At 46.7% G+C, this 20,102-nt stretch overlaps 1 protein-coding gene across 1 annotated transcript in view; it reads left to right on the top strand.

Moving 5' to 3' along the window:
• Positions 1 to 409: 409 nt before the first annotated feature.
• wdfy4 (WDFY family member 4) overlaps positions 410 to 20,102 on the top strand; it is a 245,621-nt gene continuing 225,928 nt past the window's right edge. The window contains exons 1-5 of the mRNA XM_078199280.1: positions 410 to 616; positions 2,260 to 2,563; positions 9,183 to 9,303; positions 11,027 to 11,136; positions 18,748 to 18,900. Of these exons, the coding sequence (XP_078055406.1) occupies positions 2,309 to 2,563; positions 9,183 to 9,303; positions 11,027 to 11,136; positions 18,748 to 18,900 (639 nt within the window). The 5' untranslated portion in view covers positions 410 to 616; positions 2,260 to 2,308. The remainder of the gene's footprint in view (positions 617 to 2,259; positions 2,564 to 9,182; positions 9,304 to 11,026; positions 11,137 to 18,747; positions 18,901 to 20,102) is intronic.

Here is a 20,102-nt window from a genome sequence, read left to right as displayed (position 1 = left end):
GCTAACCACTGTGCCACCGCATTGCCCACCGTCCCTCCCCCCCTGCAGATTTCTCCCTTTCTATCCAGTGTCCCTTTCCCTTTTGAAAATTCCTCTTGAATCTGCTTCCACTAGCGTCGCATTTCAGATTGTGAGAACTCATTGTATAAACAAGCCGAAACATTTCCTCCTTCCTGTTCCTTTGCTTTGACAATTTTATTTGACAGCCGGTAACTGATTTCCTCCCAGTGAAAGCATTTAGCTTTGCATCTGAATGTAAATCTCACACTGCTACGCAACTGAAGGTGGTAATAGCAGACAGCACTGATTCAACAATCATTTGCTCACAAGAACTTCTGCAAAGATCTCTCATTGGTTTATAATCTAACGCCAGCTCACATTTCAACCACTTCTTCTTTTAGCAGGAAGTGAACCACATGACTTGGATCCCTGATGGTGGTTCACTGAGGTATGGAATGAGACAGAATAATTTTTCATGGTGTTTGGGTCAGGGCAGCGCTATCGATTTTGTGCTTTGAGGGGGATATGAAGCTATATGCCTGGAGAAAGGCTACGTGTGTCGACACTGAAAGCAACAGGGGATTTTGAATGTACTGTGAGCAGTGATTACGGTCAGGTAAGTGCCCTTATTGCTCTAGGTCTTGTGGACCCTCACTGCACAAGCCCCGATGTGATATACGTTGCCACTTGTGTGTGTGTCTGTGAAGATTCTTCCACGCAACTTGGTAATCACAGCACAGGAAATAAATTTGACTGAAATGCAAAATAAAATAAATTTCTGGGCAGCACAGTGGTTAGCACTGCTGCCTCACAGCGCTGGGGACCCAGGTTCGATTCCGCCCTTGGTTGGTTGTCTGTGTGGAGTCTGCATGTTCTGCCTGTGTCTGCGTGAGTTTCCTCCGGGTGCTCCGGTTTCCTCCCACGGTCCAAAGGTGTGCACGTTAGGTGGATTGGCCATGCTAAATTGTCCCTTAGTGTCCAAAGGTGTGTTGGTTAAGTGGATTGGCCATGCTAAATTGCCCCTTAGTGTCCAAAGGTGTGTTGGTTAAGTGGATTGGCCATGCTAAATTGCCCCTTAGTGTCCAAAGGTGTGTTGGTTAAGTGGATTGGCCATGCTAAATTGCCCCTTAGTGTTCAAAGATGTGGAGGTTAGGTGGATTGGCTATGCGAAATTGCCCCTTAGTGTCCAAAGATGTGCAGGTTAGGTGGATTGGCCATGCTAAATTGCCCCTTAGTGTCCAAAGGTGTGTTGGTTAAGTGGATTGGCCATGCTAAATTGCCCCTTAGTGTCCAAAGATGTGGAGGTTAGGTGGATTGGCCATGCTAAATTGCCCCTTAGTGTCCAAAGGTGTGTTGGTTAAGTGGATTGGCTATGCTAAATTGCCCCTTTGTGTCCAATAATGTGTACGTTTGGGGGATTGGTGGGGTAAATGTGTGGGGTTAAGGAAATGTGGGGGGGGAGGCTGGTGGCTGGGCCTGGGTAAGGTGCTGTTGGGAGTCTGTGCTGACTTGAATGGCCTTCCTTCTGCACTGTAGGGATTCTATGATTCTAATTTTATTTTCGCATTATTATCACTGTGCTTTAAACCTTAGAATCATAGATTCATAGAATCCCTATAGCACAGTAAGGGGCAATTCAGCCTATCAAGCCTGCAATGACAACAATCCCACCCAGGCCTCACGCATTTACGCTGCTAAACCCCCTGACACTAAGGGTCAATTTAGCACTCAACCTAACCCCGCACATCTTTGGGCTCTGGAAGGAAGCCGGAGCACCCGGAGGAAACCCACGCAGACATGGGGAGAACGTGCAAACTCCACACAGACGGTGACCCAAGGCTGGGAATCGAACCCGGGTCCCTGGCGCTGTGAGGCAGCAGTGTTACCTACTGTGCCACCGTGCCGCCCCTGGGTTCTGCCGCAGCGAGTGACAAGCACCAAATGGAAAATCTCTAGTAAAAGCAAAATACTGCGGATGCTGGAATCTGAAACACAAGCAGAAAATTGCTGGAAAATCTCAGCAGGTCTGACAGCGTCTGTGGGGGGAGAATGGAGCCAACGTTTCGAGTCTGGATGATCAAAATCTACTTCAGTTTGTCATTGGACTCATTTCCCATATTGTAGCTGTTAGTGCAACTAGATTGGCTGTGAAGCATTTAGTGACATTCTGAGGTTATGAAAGGCGTTGTATGTTAAGTCTTTTTTTAGTCTGGTTCTGCTTGTGGTGAAATCAGGGTATCTTTATGTTTTTTTGCACAGATTGTAACCTGGCTTTGTCTCTCATTGTGGGAAGAAGGGGCTCGTGGAGATGGAGAGAGATATGGACAGGTTGAAAGAGCTGGCGGGGCATGTCGATCTGTCAGAGCGGAATGTCACCCCCCCACAGGCAGGGCGGCAAAACCCCGCCAGCCAGCCTGTGAAGGCCACGGAGCAGAAGGACACCAGCGCTGCAGCCCTCAAACGTCTGGAGAGGCAGTTCTCTGAGTATCTCCACTCGCTTCCACATCTGACACAGGAAGAGAAACACAAAGCGTGGAATGAGCTGGTCTCCCTCTTCCTGCAGGTACGCCTTTCCCTTTCCGTGGTGCTTTCCACTTTCATAAAACTGCAGGCTGAGTAAAACACCAGCTGGTCTGAACTTAAAGCAGGAAGGAAGTTTTCCAAGAGGAAGCTCAGATATGATGACATTTTGTCTTCTATATTTCTGATTAAATTCAATCAGTTCCATGCATATGTGTGTATTTAATTAAGTATATGCATACTGTGTGTGTGTGTGTGTGTGTGTGTGTGAGAATGGGGGTGGCGGGGGGGAGATGGTGGTGGGTGGACCTGGATAAGGTGCTCTTTTGTAGAGTCGGTGCAGACTCGATGGGCTGAATGGCCTCCTTCTGCGTGGTAAGGATTCTATGGTGCAGTATTTCAAGTTTAAAGTTTATTTAGCAGTGTCGTGTGTGTATGTGTGAGATGGGGGGGGCACAAGTGGGCCTGGGTAAGGTGCTCTTTTGGAGAGTCGGTGCAGACTCGATGGGCTGAATGGCCTCCTTCTGTGCTGCAGGGATTCTATGGTACAGTATTTAAAGTTTATTTATTAGTGTCACAAGTCGGCTTACATTACCACTGAAATGAGGTTACTGTGAAAACCCCCTAGTCGCCACACTCCCAGCGCCTGTTCAGGTAACACTGAGGGAGAATTTAGCATGGCCAATGCACCTCACCCGCACGTCTTTCGGACTGTGGGAGGAAACCGGAGCACCCGGAGGAAACCCACGCAGACACGGGGAGAATGTGCAGACTCCAGAAAGACAGTGACCCAAGCCGGGAATTGAACCCGGGTCCCTGGCGCTGGGAGGCAGCAGTGCTAACCACTGTGCCGCCTGGCATTTCTGATAATGAGGCAATATATTGTCTGGCATTCCCCGTTGATTCAAAGGGGGGTTTGATATCGATCCTGCGCTGGGTTATCTGATCGTGCCCCAGGCTGAGGTGTGCGTGTTGGATAAGCTTTGGCTGCCTGCTTTCTGACCATTACTGAGTGTGTTCTGCAGGGATGTTGAAACCATGAAGGGGGTTTACATTCACAGTGATGCCCCTGGAATTGGAGACCAACTCTGGTGCGGCCGCACTTGGAGTACTGTGTGCAGTTCTGGTCCCCACATTACAGGAAGGATGTGGAGGCTTTGGAGAGGGTGCAGAGGAGGTTTACCAGGATGTTGCCTGGTATGGAGGGGAGATCCTATGAGGAGAGGCTGAGGGATTTGGGATTGTTTTCGCTGGAAAGGCGGCGGCTAAGAGGGGATCTTATTGAAACATATAAGATGATTAGAGGTTTAGATAGGGTGGATAGTGATAGCCTTTTTCCTCTGATGGAGAAATCCAGCACGAGGGGGCATGGCTTTAAATTGAGGGGGGGTAGTTATAGAACCGATGTCAGGGGTAGGTTCTTTACCCAGAGGGTGGTGAGGGATTGGAATGCCCTGCCAGCATCAGTAGTAAATGCGCCTAGTTTGGGGGCGTTTAAGAGATCTGTAGATAGGTTCATGGACGAAAAGAAATTGGTTTAGGTTGGAGGGTCACAGTTTTTTTTTTAACTGGTCGGTGCAACATCGTGGGCCGAAGGGCCTGTTCTGCGCTGTAATGTTCTATGTTCTATCTATGTTCTATGTTAACCCACACTCACAATCTGACCTTTAAGAATGCCCACTTGCATACTGTAGCAGATCTGCCTGTGAAACCACTCCCAGAGTACAAGGCAGCAGCTTTGAAGAAGGAATAATTCAGTCTAACAATACTTGACTTAGAGTTCTTATTTGGGATTAAAGATACAGGTGGAGAGTGTTCTTCAGTGTATAATCCGTTGCTGCCCTCTTGATGTTATAAGTTCATAAGGTATAGGAGCAGAATTAGGCCATTCGGCCCATCGAGTCCGCTCCGCCATTCGATCATGGCTGATATGCTCCTCATCCCCATTTTCCTGCCTTCTCCCCATAACCCTTCAACCCATTAAAAATCTGTCTAACTCCTCCTTAAATGTACTCACTGTTCCAGCATCCACCGCTTTTTGGGGCATCGAATTCCACAGATTCACAACCCTTTGGGAGAAGTAGTTTCTCCTCAACTCTGTTTTAAATTTGCTGCCCCTTATCCTCAGGCTGTGACCTCTCGTCCTAAAATGTCCCACAAGAGGAAGCATCCGTTCCACGTCTACTTTATCCATACCTTTTACCATCTTGTATACCTCACTTTGATCTCCCCTCATTCTTGAGAGTATAGGCCTAAACTGTTCAATCTCTCTTCATACGTTAGTCAGCGAGAGAGCTGTGGCTGTGAGACTATCACATCTTTCACTGTGTGGGATGCCACACACATTGTTCCAAGACAATGGCTGTATCATCATGCACAATCGTGACCTGCCCATTCAACCATTCCAAAGCTATTGGCACTGGCGGGCTAGCTCCACTGGGAACTGGAGTCTTGACCACAACCAGATCAGCCATAATCTTATTCAATGGCGGAGCAGGCTCATAGACTCCCCAACAGTACAGCAGAGGCCATTCGCCCCATCGAGTCTGCACCGACTCCCTGATAGAGTATTATACCCAGGTCCTCTCCCCCTCCCCTATCCCTGCAATCCCATACAATTAGCATGGCTAATCCCATCTAACCCGCACATCTTTGGACCCTAAGGGGCAATTTAGCATGGCCAAATCCACCTAACCCACACATCTTTGGACAATAAGGGGCTTGACCAATCCACCTAACCTATGCATCCCGGGACACTAAGGGGCAATTTAGCATGGCCAATCCACCTAAGCTACACATCTTTGGAGTGTGGGAGGAAAAACCGGAGCACCCGGAGGAAACCCACGCAGACATGGGGAGAACATGCCAACTCCACATTGGTGGCCCAAGGCTGGAATTGATTTGATTTATTATTGTAACATGTATTAACATACAGTGAAAAGTATTGCTTCTTGCGCGCTACACAGACAAAGCATACCGTTCATAGAGAAAGAAACAAGAGAGTGCAGAATATAGTGTTACAGTCATAGCTATGGTGTAGAGAAAGATCAACTTAATGTGAGGTAGGTCCATTTAAAAGTCTGACAGCAGTAGGGAAGAAGCTGTTCTTGAGTCGGTTGGTACGTGACCTCAGACTTTCGTATATTTTCCCCAACGGAAGAAGGTGGAAGAGGGAATGTCCGGGGTGTGTGGGGTCCTTGATTATGCTGGCTGCTTTTCCCGAGGCAGCGGGAAGTGTAGACAGAGTCAATGGATGGGAGGCTGGGATGGGAATGCTAACCACTGTGCCACCGTACCGCTTGAAGGGCTGAATGGCCTACTCCTGCACCTAAGCCCTATGTCCCTGACTTAAGTCTGATTTCCAAATGACAAAAAGAAAGTAAGAAGTAGCCATAAATTTCGAGAGAGTGATTACGAGGCAGTAGCCTAATAGAGAAACGCTACTCCTGTAATAGCAACGAAAGCCACTGGGTCTGAAACTATCACCCTAATCTCTGAAATAGGTCAGGGGATTGAAATCAATCGAGACATCTGTTGTTATTTCCTCTACCCGCACACATACTGGAGGTCCTATGGGTTCATTGTGCGGCCATTTTATTTCTTTTAATTCTATTTTGGTGCTAACGGCTTTTTAAAAATTCAGTCATGGGATGTGGGCGTCGCTGGCTGGGCCAGCATTTGTTGCCCATCCCTAGTTGCCCCTTGAACCGAATGGCTCGCTCGACCACTTCAGAGGAGCAGTCAAGAGTCAACCACGTCGCTGTTGGCTCTGGAGTCACATGTAGGCCAGACCGGGTAAGGACGGCAGATTTCCTTCCCTAAAGGACCAGATGGGTTTTACGGTGATTGGTTTCGTGGGGTGGGATTTTCCAACGTCGTGCGTCCCGATGTTATAATGTAACCAATGGTAACATGCTGTGAGGGTCAGCTGACCCGGTAACCAATGGCAAAATGGTGCGGTGGTCAGATGACCCGGTATAAATAGAAAGCAATGGGAATTGTGGGGAGCTTGTATGGCCCACTGTGTGGCCCCAAGTGTTGGAGTAATGAAATTTCTTTATTAAACCTTTTTCTTTGATTTTACTATCTGAAGTTAGTTCTTTTATTGCTTGCAATGAACAAAGAAAATTACAGCACAGGAACAGGCCCTTCGGCCCTCCAAGCCTGCATCGAACATGCTGCCCGACTTAACTAAAACCCCCTACCCTTCCGGGAACCATATCCCTCTATCCCCATCCTATTCATGTACTTGTCAAGATGCCCCTTAAAAGTCACTACTGTATCCGCTTCCACTACCTCCCCCGGCAACGAGTTCCAGGCACCCACTACTCTCTGTGTAAAAAATCTGCCTCGTACATCTCTTTTAAACCTTGCCCCTCGCACCTTAAACCTATGCCCCCTCTTCCACCCTGGGAAAAAGCTTCTGACTATCCACTCTGTCCATGCCTCTCATAATCTTGTAGACTTCTATCAGGTCACCCCTCAACCTCCGTCGTTCGAGTGAGAACAAACCAAGTTTCTCCAACCTCTGCTCAGAGCTAATGCCCTCCATACCAGGCAACAATGGTCGGCATGGTAGCGCAGTGGTTAGCACTGCTGCCTCACAGCGCCAGGGACCTGGGTTCGATTCCCGGCTTGGGTCACTGTCTGTGGAGTTTGCACTTTCTCCCCGTGTCTGCGTGGGTTTCCTCTGGGTGCTCCGGTTTCCTCCCACAGTCCGAAAGACGTGCTGGTTAGGTGCATTGGCCGTGCTAAATTCTCCCTCAGTGTACCCAAACAGGCGCCGGAGTGTGGGGACTAGGGGATTTTCACAGTAACTTCATTGCAGTGTTAATGTAGGCCTATTTGTGACACTAAAAAATAAACTGAAGTATTCGTTCTGCCGGATGTACACCCAAAGGCCAGAGATTCCCACCCGAGCTCAACGGACCTCCTTTAAATGGTCCTTTGGATTTTCTGTCCCATCCCTACGATTCCCCCAGTGGGCCAGATGGGAAATTTGCGGCCATGGTCATCATTAGACCTGCAATTCCAGATTATTTTTTAATTGAATTTAAATTTCACCATCTGCTGTGGTGGGATTCGAACTCGGGTCCCCAGAGCATTACCCTGGGTCTCTGGGTTACTAGTCCAGCGTCAATATCGCAGCTGAAATGTTGAATACTGACTGCCAGTCTACTCCTCGTATTTTGTGTCTGATGAACAATTAGCGTTTGTGGAATCATTGGTGTCCAGTCCGTTGATTCACTGGCACATTCTTGGCCCATTTTGTTGTTGCACCCATTGATTGAATGGGTGGTTAGTAGAGGTATCATGTTGTTCATGGATCTGAGCACCCAACTAAGCTAACTGTCGTGAAGTGTGGTCCCTTTAAAAGCTGGTTTTGTGTCAGTGCTTGGAAATGCGGGCACACAGAGTACCCAGATTGCAACATTCATAACCAGGACCAAGCATCAGGGTTGCCTTGGTAACAGGCTTTTGAATTTTGACAGCCTATCAGTTTAAAGAAGACACTCATTGTCTGAGATGGACCAGGTGAAGATGAAGGTGAAGATGAAGGTGGAGGGGTGAAAACTGGAAGCGAAGTTGATTAATTTTTCCAGGTCCGGATGAGGGCATGAAGCAGCATCAAAGAAGCGTTCCCTCCGGGATAACCTCGTCCACTCCTCCATTATACCCAACACCTTTCCCATCACCCACTGCACCTTCCCTTGCAATCGCAGGAGGTGTAACACCTGCCCCTTTACCTCTCCCATGCTCACCATCCAAGGTCCAAAACACTCATTCCAGGTTAAGCAGCGTTTTTTGCCCCTCTTTCAATTTGGTCTATTGCATTCGCTGCTCCCAATGTGGTCTCCTCTATATCGGAGAGACTAAGCGTAGACTGGGTGATTGCTTTGCTGAGCACCTTCGGTCTGTGCGCAATCAGGACCCTGACCTTCCGGTCGCTTGTTCCATTTTAACACACGATCCTGCTCCCATGCCCACATGTCTGTCCTTGGCCTGCTGCGATGTTCCAGTGAAGCTCAACGCAAACTGGAGGAACAGCATCTCATCTTCCGGCTCAGCACTTTACAACCTTCCGGTCTCAACATCGAATTCAACAACTTCCGATGATTTGCTCTATCCCTCCTCGACCCCTTTGTTTTCATTTTATTTAATTTTTAACTGTTTTCTACCTTTTATTTCTTTATTGCCTTTCTTTAATTTTCTTTTCCCCCAATTTTTCCCCTATTTTATCCCCCTTTCCTTACCTTTTCTCCCCCTATGCTTCCCTTTTCCCCCCAATTTTACCTCTCTCCCACCAATCTCAGCTCCCCCCTCCCCCCACATCTTCATCTGTCACAGTTTCCCCTCTGATTTCAGCTTCTCTGCCGTTTGGCCATTCACACCTTCTATTCTCTCTATGGGCTGCCATTAGCAGCCTTTCCCCTGGTTTCTGTGGCTATGACTCATCTTTCATTCCCTCCCCCTGCAATATAAATATCTCCCGCTTTCTCTGCCTTTTAGCTTTGACAAAGGGTCATCTGGACTCGAAACGCCAGCTCTTTTCTCTCCTTACAGATGCTGCCAGACCCGCTGAGATTTTCCAGCATTTTCTCTTTTGGTTTCAGATTCCAGCATCCGCAGTAATTTGCTTTTATTATTATTTACTCTTGCAGGCTTTCGATCATGGCTCAAGTGATTGGATGATGATGTCCCCATGTATTTTGCCGTTTTGTGTTGAAGCTTCCAAAGTAATGGTTGAAACAATCAAAGAGAAACTGGCCAACAGAACAGGAGGTAACTGTGACTTAATGAACCAGTTGGCAAATGTTTAAGTTCGACTGATTCCTGGATTATCTACGCGCGTTTTTTGTCAGGGGCAGTTTCAAACATGCTTGAGGCTTTTTAAAAATTCATTCGTGGGACATGGGCGGCGCTAGTTGGCCAGCATTTATTGCCCATCCTCTAGTTGCCCTTGGAGGGCCGTTGAGAGTCAACCACACTGCTGTGGCTCTGGAGTCTGACTGTATTGAGGGTGTGTGCTGAAGACAAGTGTTGTTATTGTTGTGAGCATCATGGAGACTTGGTGGTACTTTGTTAGTTCTTAAGCAGAGAATCCCTACAGTGCAGAAGGAGGCCATTCAGCCCATCGAGTCCGCAATGACTCTCTGACAAAGTATGTTACCCAGGCCCTCTCCCCCGTGCCATCCCTGTAACCCCACACATTTACTATGGCTAACCCCTCCTAACTTCCACATCTTGGGAGACTAAGGGGCAATTTAGCATGGTCAATCCACCTAATCTACACATCTTAAACCAAATCTTCATCCTTACTGGAGGGCGCATGAGTCACAGAATCATAGACTAGCTACTGTGGAGGCCGTTCAGCCCATCGAGCCTGCACTGACGACAATCCCACCCAGGCCCTATCCCTGTAACCTCACATATTTACCTGCACATCCTCCTGACACAAGGGTTAATTTAGCACGGCCAATCAACCTAACCCGCACATCTTTGGACTGTGGGAGGAAACTGGAGAACCCGGAGGAAACCCACGGAGATATGGGGAGAATGTGCACACTCCACACAGACAGACACACAAGCCCGGGGATCGGACCCGGGTCCCTGGCGCTGTGAGCCAGCAATGCTAAACACTGTGCCACCGTGCCGCCCCAGTGTGAGTCACTGCAGCCACTACTCAAGTGCTACAGTTCAGTCTAAAAGGCCTATGATCAGTTGGCACACATGGTGCGTGTCCTGAATGTGGAACTCCCTCACTAACAGCATCATCATTTGACAATCCAAACACAAGAAATAGAAGCAGGAGTTGGCCATTCAGCCCTTCGAGTCTGCCTTGCCATTGAATATGATCATGGCTGATCTATGCTGGCCCCAACTCCTTCTCTGTGCCATCTCCTCATTGCCCTCTATTCCTCCGTCTAGCAAATATTTATCCACCTTCACCATCCTTTGGGGGCAGAGAATTCCTGAGATTCCTCAAGAAGAACCATAGAATCCCAACAGTACAGAAGGCGGCCATTCGGCCCATCGAGTCTGCACCGACCACAATCCCACCCAGGCCCTATCTCTGTAACCCCATGCATTTACCCTAGTCAGTCCCCCTGACACCAAGGGGCAATTTAGCACGGCCAATCCACCTAACCCGCACATCTTTGGACTGTGGGAGGAAACCGGAGCACCCGGAGGAAACCCACACAGACACGGGGAGAACGTGCAGATTCTGCACGGACAAGTGACCCAAGCCGGGAATCGAACCCGGGTCCCTGGCGCTGTGAGGCAGCAGTGCTACCCACTGTGCTACCGTGCAGCAAGCGCCTACACACCTCACTTTTAAATGACCAAATGGACCAAATTTAAATAAAAAGAAAGACTCCAGTTCCCGTATTATAAAGTCAGAGTGCGTTGTTTTGGTGAAGTGTTCCAAATTTAACACCATGTTCATTTTCAGCGATACATTATTGAATAATTTTGAGCTAATTTTCTGCTATTCTTGTGACAGAGGAAGCACGAATCATTATTGAGGAGTTCCTCTGGTGGAACCAAGATGTGGGAAGCAGTGACGGGTGGCAGTTATTAAAAACAATTCAACTATTAGCTGCAGCTGATTCAGTAAGTAAAAGGTGAACTTGTGGTTCTGCGAACCTATTCAATAAGCAACACTAAGGGGAAGTCATATCAGAAATAGTCCTTCATTGAATCATAGAACCCCTACAAGTTTAAGTTTATTTATGAGTGTCACAAGTAGGCTTACATTAACACTGCAATGAAGTTACTGTGACAATCCCCTAGTCGCCACACTCCGGCACCTGTTCGGGTACACTGAGGGAGAATTTAGCACGGCCAATGCACTGAACCAGCACGTCTTTCAGACTGTGGGAGGAAACCGGAGCACCCGGAGGAAACCCACTCAGACACGGGGAGAACGTGCAGACTCCGCACAGCGACCCAAGCCGGGAATCGAACCCAGATCTCTAACGCTGTGAGGGAGTAGTGCTAATCACTGTGCCACCATGCTGCCCAGTGGTAGAACGTTGCCATTCGGCATTCGGCCCATCGAGTCTGCACTAACTCTCCAATAGTTCATCATACCCGAGCTAAACCCTTCATACTTATCCCATTAATCCCCTTAACCTGCACATCTTGGGACAATAAAGGGCAATTTATCATGGCCAAACCACCTAACCTGCACATCTTTGGGCTGTGGGAGGAAACCGGAGCACCCGGAGGAAACCCACGCAGACATGGGCAGAACGTGCAAACTTCACACAGTCACCCAAGGCTGGAATTAAACCTGGGTCCGTGGCACTGTGATGATTCATTCTGGACTGGTGTTCTTGTGTGTAATTCCATAACCAGGTAAGGCGTGTATTTTCATTTCAGGTTCACTCAGTGGTCCAGTTTATTTGGTATTATAAAATTACATTGGTAAGCAGTGAGCAGTAAAACACCTTTTGCACTGGGAGGGAATTCAGAGCTTGAATTGACAATATTAGCGCAAAATTCCTCATCTTGGTTGGTGACTGGGATTCTCCAGTGCCGCTGAAAGTGAATGGAGTTTTGGAAACAATGTGGTGGCACGGTGGTACAGTGGTTAGCACTGCCGCCTCACAGCACCGGGGACCCAGATTCAATTCTGGCCTTGGGTGACTGTCTGCTTGGTGTTTGCACTCTCTCCCCATGTCAGTGTGGGTTTCCTCTGGGTACAGGTACACCTCTTATCTCCCACACTCCAAAAATGTGCAGATTAAATTGATTGGCCCTTAATCCCCAGTGCCAGGGACCCGGGTTCAATTCCCAACTTAGGTCATTGTCTCTGCGGAGTCTGCACCATGTCCCTGTGTCTGCGTGGCTTTCCTCCGGGTGCTCCAGTTTCCACCCACAGTCTGAAAGACGTGCTGGTTAGGTGCATTGGCCGTGCTAAATTCTCCCTCAGTGTGCCCAAACAGGCGCTGGAGTGTGGGAGATAAGGGGATTTTCACAGTAACTTCACTGCCATGTTAATGTGAGCCTACTTGTGACACTAATAAATAAACTTTGAACAAAGATGTGTATGTTGGGGGGGGATTAGGGGGTAAATACTTGGGGATAGTAGTCTGGGTAAGATGCTGTATCGGAGTGGGTTGGCTCGATGGGCTGAATGGCCTGCGTCTGCACTGTCGGGATTCTATGGTCTATGAATATGGGTTTGTTTAAGAGAGCTGCCTCAGTGCTCTGGGACTTGGTCCCAGTTGTGATAAAAGCAGGTAGGTGATTTAGTCGTACCCCCTCACACCCTCTCAACACCCCAAGTCTACTTCCCTCCAAAATCGCAGTGGCTCAAGGCAAAGTGTCTCCTCCCGCTCCCCATTCCTATTTTCCTATATAAATCATTATTTTTATTCGGAAAATTGAACAAAGTATTTAGAGTTGAAATTGAGATGTTCATCTTGATACAATGCTTTCAATTTTGCCTATTTGTGTTTAATTAATTTGTTAACCTGACTTACCATTGGCACTCCAGTCTCTGCGTCAGCAGCTTATGGGTTCAATCCCCTCTGAGGACTCTAGTATGTCATCAAAGATGCTGCTACAGTGAAGCGTTGTAGGGGTGCTGTATTGTTGGAGATGCCGCCATCATGAGGTGATAAGCTAAAATCCACTATTCAGATAGACTTGTTACGATCCCAGTGGTGGTAAAATTTTGATTTGATTTATTATTGTCACATGCATTAGTATACAGTGAAAAGTATTGTTTCTTGCGCGTTATACAGACAAAACATACTGAAGGAATGGAGAGGGTGCAGAATGTAGTGTTACAGTCATAGCTAGGGTGCAGAGAAAGATCAACTTAATGCGAGGTAGGTCCATTCAAAAGTCTGATGGCAGCAGGGAAGATGCTGTTCTTGAGTTGGATGGTACGTGACCTCAGACTTTTGTATCTTTTTCCCGATGGAAGAAGGTGGAAGAGAGAATGTCCGGGGTGCGTGGGGTCCTTGATTATGCTGGCTGCTTTTCCGAGGCAGCGGGCAGTGTAGACAGAGTCAATGGATGGGAGGCTGGTTTGCGTGATGGATTGGGCTACATTCATGACCTTTTGTAGTTTCTTACGGTCTTGGGGAGAGCAGGAGTTCCGCTTCTTTGATTTTTTTGATTTGATTTGACTTATAATTGTCACATGTATGAACAGACAGTGAAAAGTATTGTTTCTTGCGCACTATACTGACAAAGCATACCGTTCATAGAGAAGGAAAGGAGATGGTGCAGAATGTAGTGTTACAGTCACAGCTAGGGTGTAGAGAAAGATCAACTTCGTGCGAGGTAGGTCCATTCAAACGTCTGACAGCAGCAGGGAAGAAGCTGTTCTTGAGTTGTTGGTACATGACGTCAGACTTTTATATCTTTTTCCTGATGGGACAAGCGGAAGAGAGAATGTCCGGGGTGCGTAGTGTCCATGCTAAGTTCTCCTTCAGTGTACCCGAACAGGTGCTGGAGTGTGACGAGTAGGAGATTCTTCATAAAATAGCTTTATTTCTTTGATCCAACTCCACACACAATTCTCCACCAGATTGACGCTCTGGTGCACAGTAGACATGTCAACCAATGCTTTCAGCACCGTGAGGCTGGGACAGTTCAGCCTGTCACCTGTTGAAGAATTAAGAAAGTGTCACATACAGAACTATCACAAGGTGATGTTGGGATAAAGCAGCTGAAGACAATAATGCTTTTAAATAGAAGCAATAACGACTGGAAAAACTCAGCTGGCCTGGTGATCTTACTCACTCTCAAAGTGGTATTTCCGGCTCACGCTTTCTGGCTTATGGTGGCACAGTGGTTAGCACCGCTGCTTCACAGCGCCAGGGACCCGGGTTCAATCCCTGCCTCGGGTCTGTGCGGAGTCTGCATGTTCTCCCCATGTCTGCGTGGGTTTCCTCTGGATGCTCCGGTATCCTCCCACACCCCAAAGATGTGCTGGTTAGGGTGCATTAACCGTGCTAAATTCTCCCTCAGTGTACCCGTACAGGTGCCGGAGTGTGGCGACTAGGGGATTTTCACAGTAGCTTCATCGCAGTGTTAATGTCAGCCTACTTGCGACACTAATAAATAAACTTAAAAGCTGACTTTAAGAAACAGGCAACAAAAAGCTGTTTTAGCTTCTTAATGCAAAATATGCTGACAGTGTAACTCCTCTGCCAGCCAGCAGGAGGTGCTCAGCACTCATTTGTGAGAGTCGAGTGATAATAGCTGAAGCTTTGGGCTGTCAGGTTTAACGACGGCAAAATTCCCCATGAAGCAACTCATTGAGAAATATCTCCTACTGATCGTATGTGAGCTTTCAAATCGAACCTGGCCTCAATTAAGGTTTATAGCTTTCCACTGTGGAAGTATTGTAGGAAGGAAGTGCATTACTGAGCCGCATTATACTCGACACATGTTTTTATCATGTTCTCTTTCACAAGCCCTGTGCAATGTGTTTAACGGATGGAACACTTACAATGTGTTGGCAAGTACTTAAAGTGTGAACATTATCAGAGGAATAGTTGGGTAAATGTGAACTTGCCCTGCTTTTGTTTATGACTCATTCTTGGAAAGTGGGTATTGTTGGCAAGGCTGGCATTTATTTTTAATGCCCGCCTCGAGTTGCCTTCTCTCTGAGCCACCACAGCACAAAATTAAGAGAGCGATTGCACACAATCTACTTTTTAAAATGATTTTTGAAATCCAGCTGCTTGTTCTTAACTGAATTCAAATCCTCAAACTGTGATGGGTTTAGGATCATAGAATCCCCACAGTGCAGAGGGAGGCCATTCAGCCCATCAAGCCTGCACAGACAACAATCCCGACCCCTTTTAGCCCCACAAGTCCTCCTGACACAAGGGGGCAATTTAGCACAGCCAATCCACCTAACCTGCACATCTTTTAACATTAAGCGTCAATTTAGCATGGCCAATCATCCCAACCTTGGCATGTGGGAGGAAACTGGAGCACCCGGAGGGGACCCACACAGACACGGGGAAAACTTGCAAACTCCACACAGACAGTGACCAAGCTGGGAATCGAACCCTAGTCCCTGACGCTGTGAGGCAGCAGTGTTAACCACTGTGCCACCGTGCTGTCCTTGGACTTTTTGGGTTTACCACTATCAAGTCCAGTAATCATTACAATAATCATGAAACAGGAAAATGATATATTATGTATAGAATGAGTGTATATTATATATGAAAGCAAATTACTGCGGATTATATATATAAAACCATATAGAGATGCGTAAGATAACGAGAACTATCAAAAGCCTTATCCAATATTTCAAGTCAAAGGAACATCTGGACTCAAACCGTCAGCTCTTTTCTCTCCTTACAGATGCTGCCAGACCTGCTGAGATTTTCCAGCATTTTCTCTTTTGGTTTCAGATTCCAGCATCTGCAGGAATTTGCTTTTATCAGGTCAAATAATGGTTGCAGAAATAGGAGCCACAAGTAAATTTGGCAAAAGACCAATTCAAGGCTCAGATTAGAAAGCAAGTCTTCACACAGAGAGAAGATAATGGTCGCAATTCTCCAACTTGCTCCGGTCCCTCCGCAGTGTATAGAGATTTGGCTGAGCGCCAAATTCTCCGTTCTCACCGGAAGGGACAGCGGGGTGTACAAGACCGGCGAATTCCAGTCAATATCCTTTAATGTCCATCTGGGTCAAGTAGCAATGACTAAAGTTTGGAACAGATTCTGTGATGGAGAGATCCTAACTTTCTTTGAAAGATGAGCCCAATGGTCTTGTGGTTACCATTTACTTTTGTAACCTTGAGTATGATCTAATTAATGATAATTAATTAGATTCCTACCAGCCCTGTACACAATACATTGGGTGTGGCCTTTGTTTGGGCGCAGTGACATTTTAGAATGGACAGCTGGAAACTTGTGGCTATATATGGTTGAGTTGAGATGTGTTGGCAGTTACTTTCAACATGAATATTATCAGAGGAATAGTTGGCGAAGCTTGAACTCTTCCTCCTTTGGAGAGAGGTCAGTGATCTAAGATGGAGCCCAAACAGCAGTCAACACGTTCTGCTTTGTGAAGGATCCTTATCATATATCTCCAGAGTTTTGTGAACCTACGCACAGCTCCCAGAGATGGCAGTGTGATAATGACCAGATAATTTTTTTTTAGCCATGATGTTTGAGGGATAAATACTGGCTAAAACATCAGAGGTAACACCCCTGCTCTTCTTCATAATAGTCCTGTGGGATTGTTTACATAGAAACATAGAAAGCAGGAGGAGGCCATTCGGCCCTTCGAGCCTGCTCCGCCATTCATTTTGATCATGGCTAATCATCAAATTCAATATCCTGATCCCGCCTTCCCCAATATCCCTCGATCCTTTTAGTCCCAAGAGCTATATCTCATTTCTTCTTGAAATCACACAACGTTTTGGCTTCAACTACATTCTGTGGTAGTGAATTCCAAATATTCACCACCTTCTGGGTGAAGAAATTTCTCCTCACTTCAGTCCTAAAAGGTTTACCCCTTATCCTCAAACTATGACCCCTAGTTCTGGACTCCCCCACCATCGGGAACATTCTTTCTAAATCTACCCTGTCTAACCCTGTTAGAATTTTATAAGTTTCTATGAGATTCCACTCTCTCTCTTCTAAACTCCAGTGAATATAATCCTAACCAACTTGGTCTCTCCTCATATGACAGACCAGCCATCCCAGGAATCAGCCTGGTAAACCTTTGCTGTATTCCCTCTCCAGCAAGGACATCCTTCCTCAGGTAAGGACAATACTCCAGGTGTGGCCTCACCAGCGTCCTGTACAATTGCAGTAAAACATCCCTATTCCCGTACTCAAATCGTCTCGCTATGAAGACCAAACCCTCTCACTACGGAGACCAACATTCATTTGCCTTCTTTACTGCCCGCTGTACCTATGCGCTTACTTTCAGCGACTGATGCACGAGGACACCAAGCTCTCGATGAGTCTCAGCTAAAAAGGCGGCAGCTCTGACAGCAGTGCAGCACTCTCTCGGTGGTGCTGTCCATCGTGGTGACTGGAATGCCAGGCTCGAGTTTGTGTTTTTTGGCAATTCTCTCCAGTCCAGTACTGCATCTGAAAAACTAATCTGAATTAGTACTGGATTGTATTGCTCAAATGTGAGTCACCGCTATCTGGGTTTCATAAATGCTTTTTCCAAACCAAAAATCAATTTTAATTTTAATCCGAGTCAGACTTAAACGACACAGCAGTTCCTGACTGGCCCTGCCTTGGCTGAATAAAAATATGTGATCACCAAAATCAGTCCGTCTATCTTATAACAGGATATATCACAAAGTTCGCGTTCATTTTTTTAGTAAAGTATGCTTTTACAGTTGGACTCTGCTAATTACTTTCTGTGAGATGAATGTATTCACTGAACCTCCGATAGATCCTAAACTCTGTCCCACTGCATATCAGATTCAATTTAGAACTTAATACAAAATTAATATTTAATCAGCCAGAATTGTCTGACTCCAGTATATACTCAAGTGTTGGAGGATAACATAAAATGGAACCCTCTTGGGCGGCACGCTGGCACAGTGGTTAGCACTGCTGCCCCACAGCGCCAAGGACCCGGGTTCGACTCCCGGCTCGGGTCACTGCCTGTTTGGAGTTTGCACGTTCTCCCCGTGTCTGCGTGGGTTTCCTCCGGGTGCTCCGGTTTCCTCCCACACTCCAAAGATGTGGGGGTTAGATGGATTGGCCGTGCTAAATTGTCCCTTGCTGTCAGGGGGACTAGCTAGGGTAAAATGCATGGGGTTATGGGGGTAGGGCTTGGGTAGGATTGTGGTCGGTGCAGACTCGATGAGCCGAATGGCCTCCTTATGCACTGTAGGATTCTATGATTCTGTGAAAAAGAACACTCGTGGGTGGCATGATGGCACAGTGGTTAGCACTGCTGCCTCACAGCGCCAGGGACCCGGGTTCGATTCCTGGCTTGGGTCACTGTCTGTGCGGAGCCTGCATGTTCTACCCGTGTTTGCATGGGTTTCATCCCACAGTCTGAAAGACGTGCTGGTTAGATGCATTGGCCATGCTAAACTCTCCCTCAGTGTACCCGAACAGGTGCCGGAGTGTGGCGACTAGGGGATTTTCACAGTAACTCCATTGCAGTGTTAATGTAAGCCTACTTGTGACGCTAATAAATAAACTTTCAACACTTCACCCAGCAACATAAATAACCCACATTTTCTATCTCTCCAACCTACAGGAAACACTGAGTTGTATTGTGAAAACAGGACTGCCCTTAATTCTTTTAAAGTGCCTGCACCTCTTCTTCGCTTTCCCAAACAAAAGAGGAGTCGGAATAATGGAACCGGAGACCCAAGACAAGAGTACAGTATTTCAGGAAACCATAACCCACGTAAGTTGCAACTTCCATTTGAGACCTGTGAAGCAATTCCAACTGAAACGTGACATGTCGCTCACGCAATTGTGCTCAGAATGGACAGAAGATGCTTGGAAAGATAGGTGCATTCATTTCTTTCCAACATCACTGGCGGCACGGTGGCACTGTGGTTCGCACTGCTGCCTCACAGTGCCAGGGACCTGGGTTCGATTCCCGGCTTGGGTCACTGTCTGTGTGGAGTTTGCACATTCTCCCCGTGTCTGCGTGGGTTTCCTCTGGGTGCTCCAGTTTCCTCCCACAGTCTGAAAGATGTGCTGGTTAGGTGCGAAATTCAACCTCAGTGTAACCGAACAGGTGCCAGAGTGAGGCGACTAGGGGATTTTCACAGTAATTTCATTGCAGTGTTAATATAAGTCTACTTGTGGCACTAATAAATAAACTTAAAAAAACTTTAACACTCTCCCTTGAAATTTGTACATTGACATATAAGTGCGCAGTATATTTATGCGTTATGCTTATTCGCACTTATACAATATGGAAGGAGAGATTAAACGTCTGCTGTGTTCGATGTTCTCCTTTTGAAACTTGCCTTTCCATTGCTGATTGAGTTGCTGTGTGTATAAAACATTTTTATTCTGGATTTTCTGCCTTCATTGTTCTTTGTTCAATTGAAAATGATTAATTTAGCTTCAATTCTCTTTTTCTTTTGCTTTCTCATGTTGAATAGTCGGTAGATTTTCAAGCCACTAGACTGGGCATGTGACAGGCTATAGAAACATAGAAAATAGGACCAGGAGGAGGCCATTCGGCCCTTCGAACCTGCTCCGCCATTCATTGTGGTCGTGGTTGATCAGCCAACTCAATTGTCTGATCCCACCTCCCCCCCCCTCATATCCCTTGATCCCCTTCACCTCAAGAGAGGCCTTGTGGATAAGGTGTCCATCCTACAATATTAACTTCAATGGAAATGATTGCTGGCCACAGGGTGAATGAAGGTGAAAGCTCACTCAGTGACTTCTTAGACAGGGATTTGTATTTTGTTTATTTTTTCATGTAGGCATCATGGCTGTTATAATATAACCAATGATAACATTGGAATCTGTTATAATATAACCAATGATAAGATTGGAATCTGTTATAATATAACCAATGATAAGATTGGAATCTGTTATAATCTAACCAATAATAAGATTGGAATCTGTTATAATATAACCAAT

Source organism: Mustelus asterias, chromosome 28, assembly GCF_964213995.1.
Source record: "Mustelus asterias chromosome 28, sMusAst1.hap1.1, whole genome shotgun sequence".
Lineage (NCBI taxonomy): Eukaryota > Metazoa > Chordata > Chondrichthyes > Carcharhiniformes > Triakidae > Mustelus > Mustelus asterias.
The sequence above is the reverse complement of the archived record's forward strand: the minus strand, read 5'-3'. Positions and strand labels throughout refer to the sequence as shown.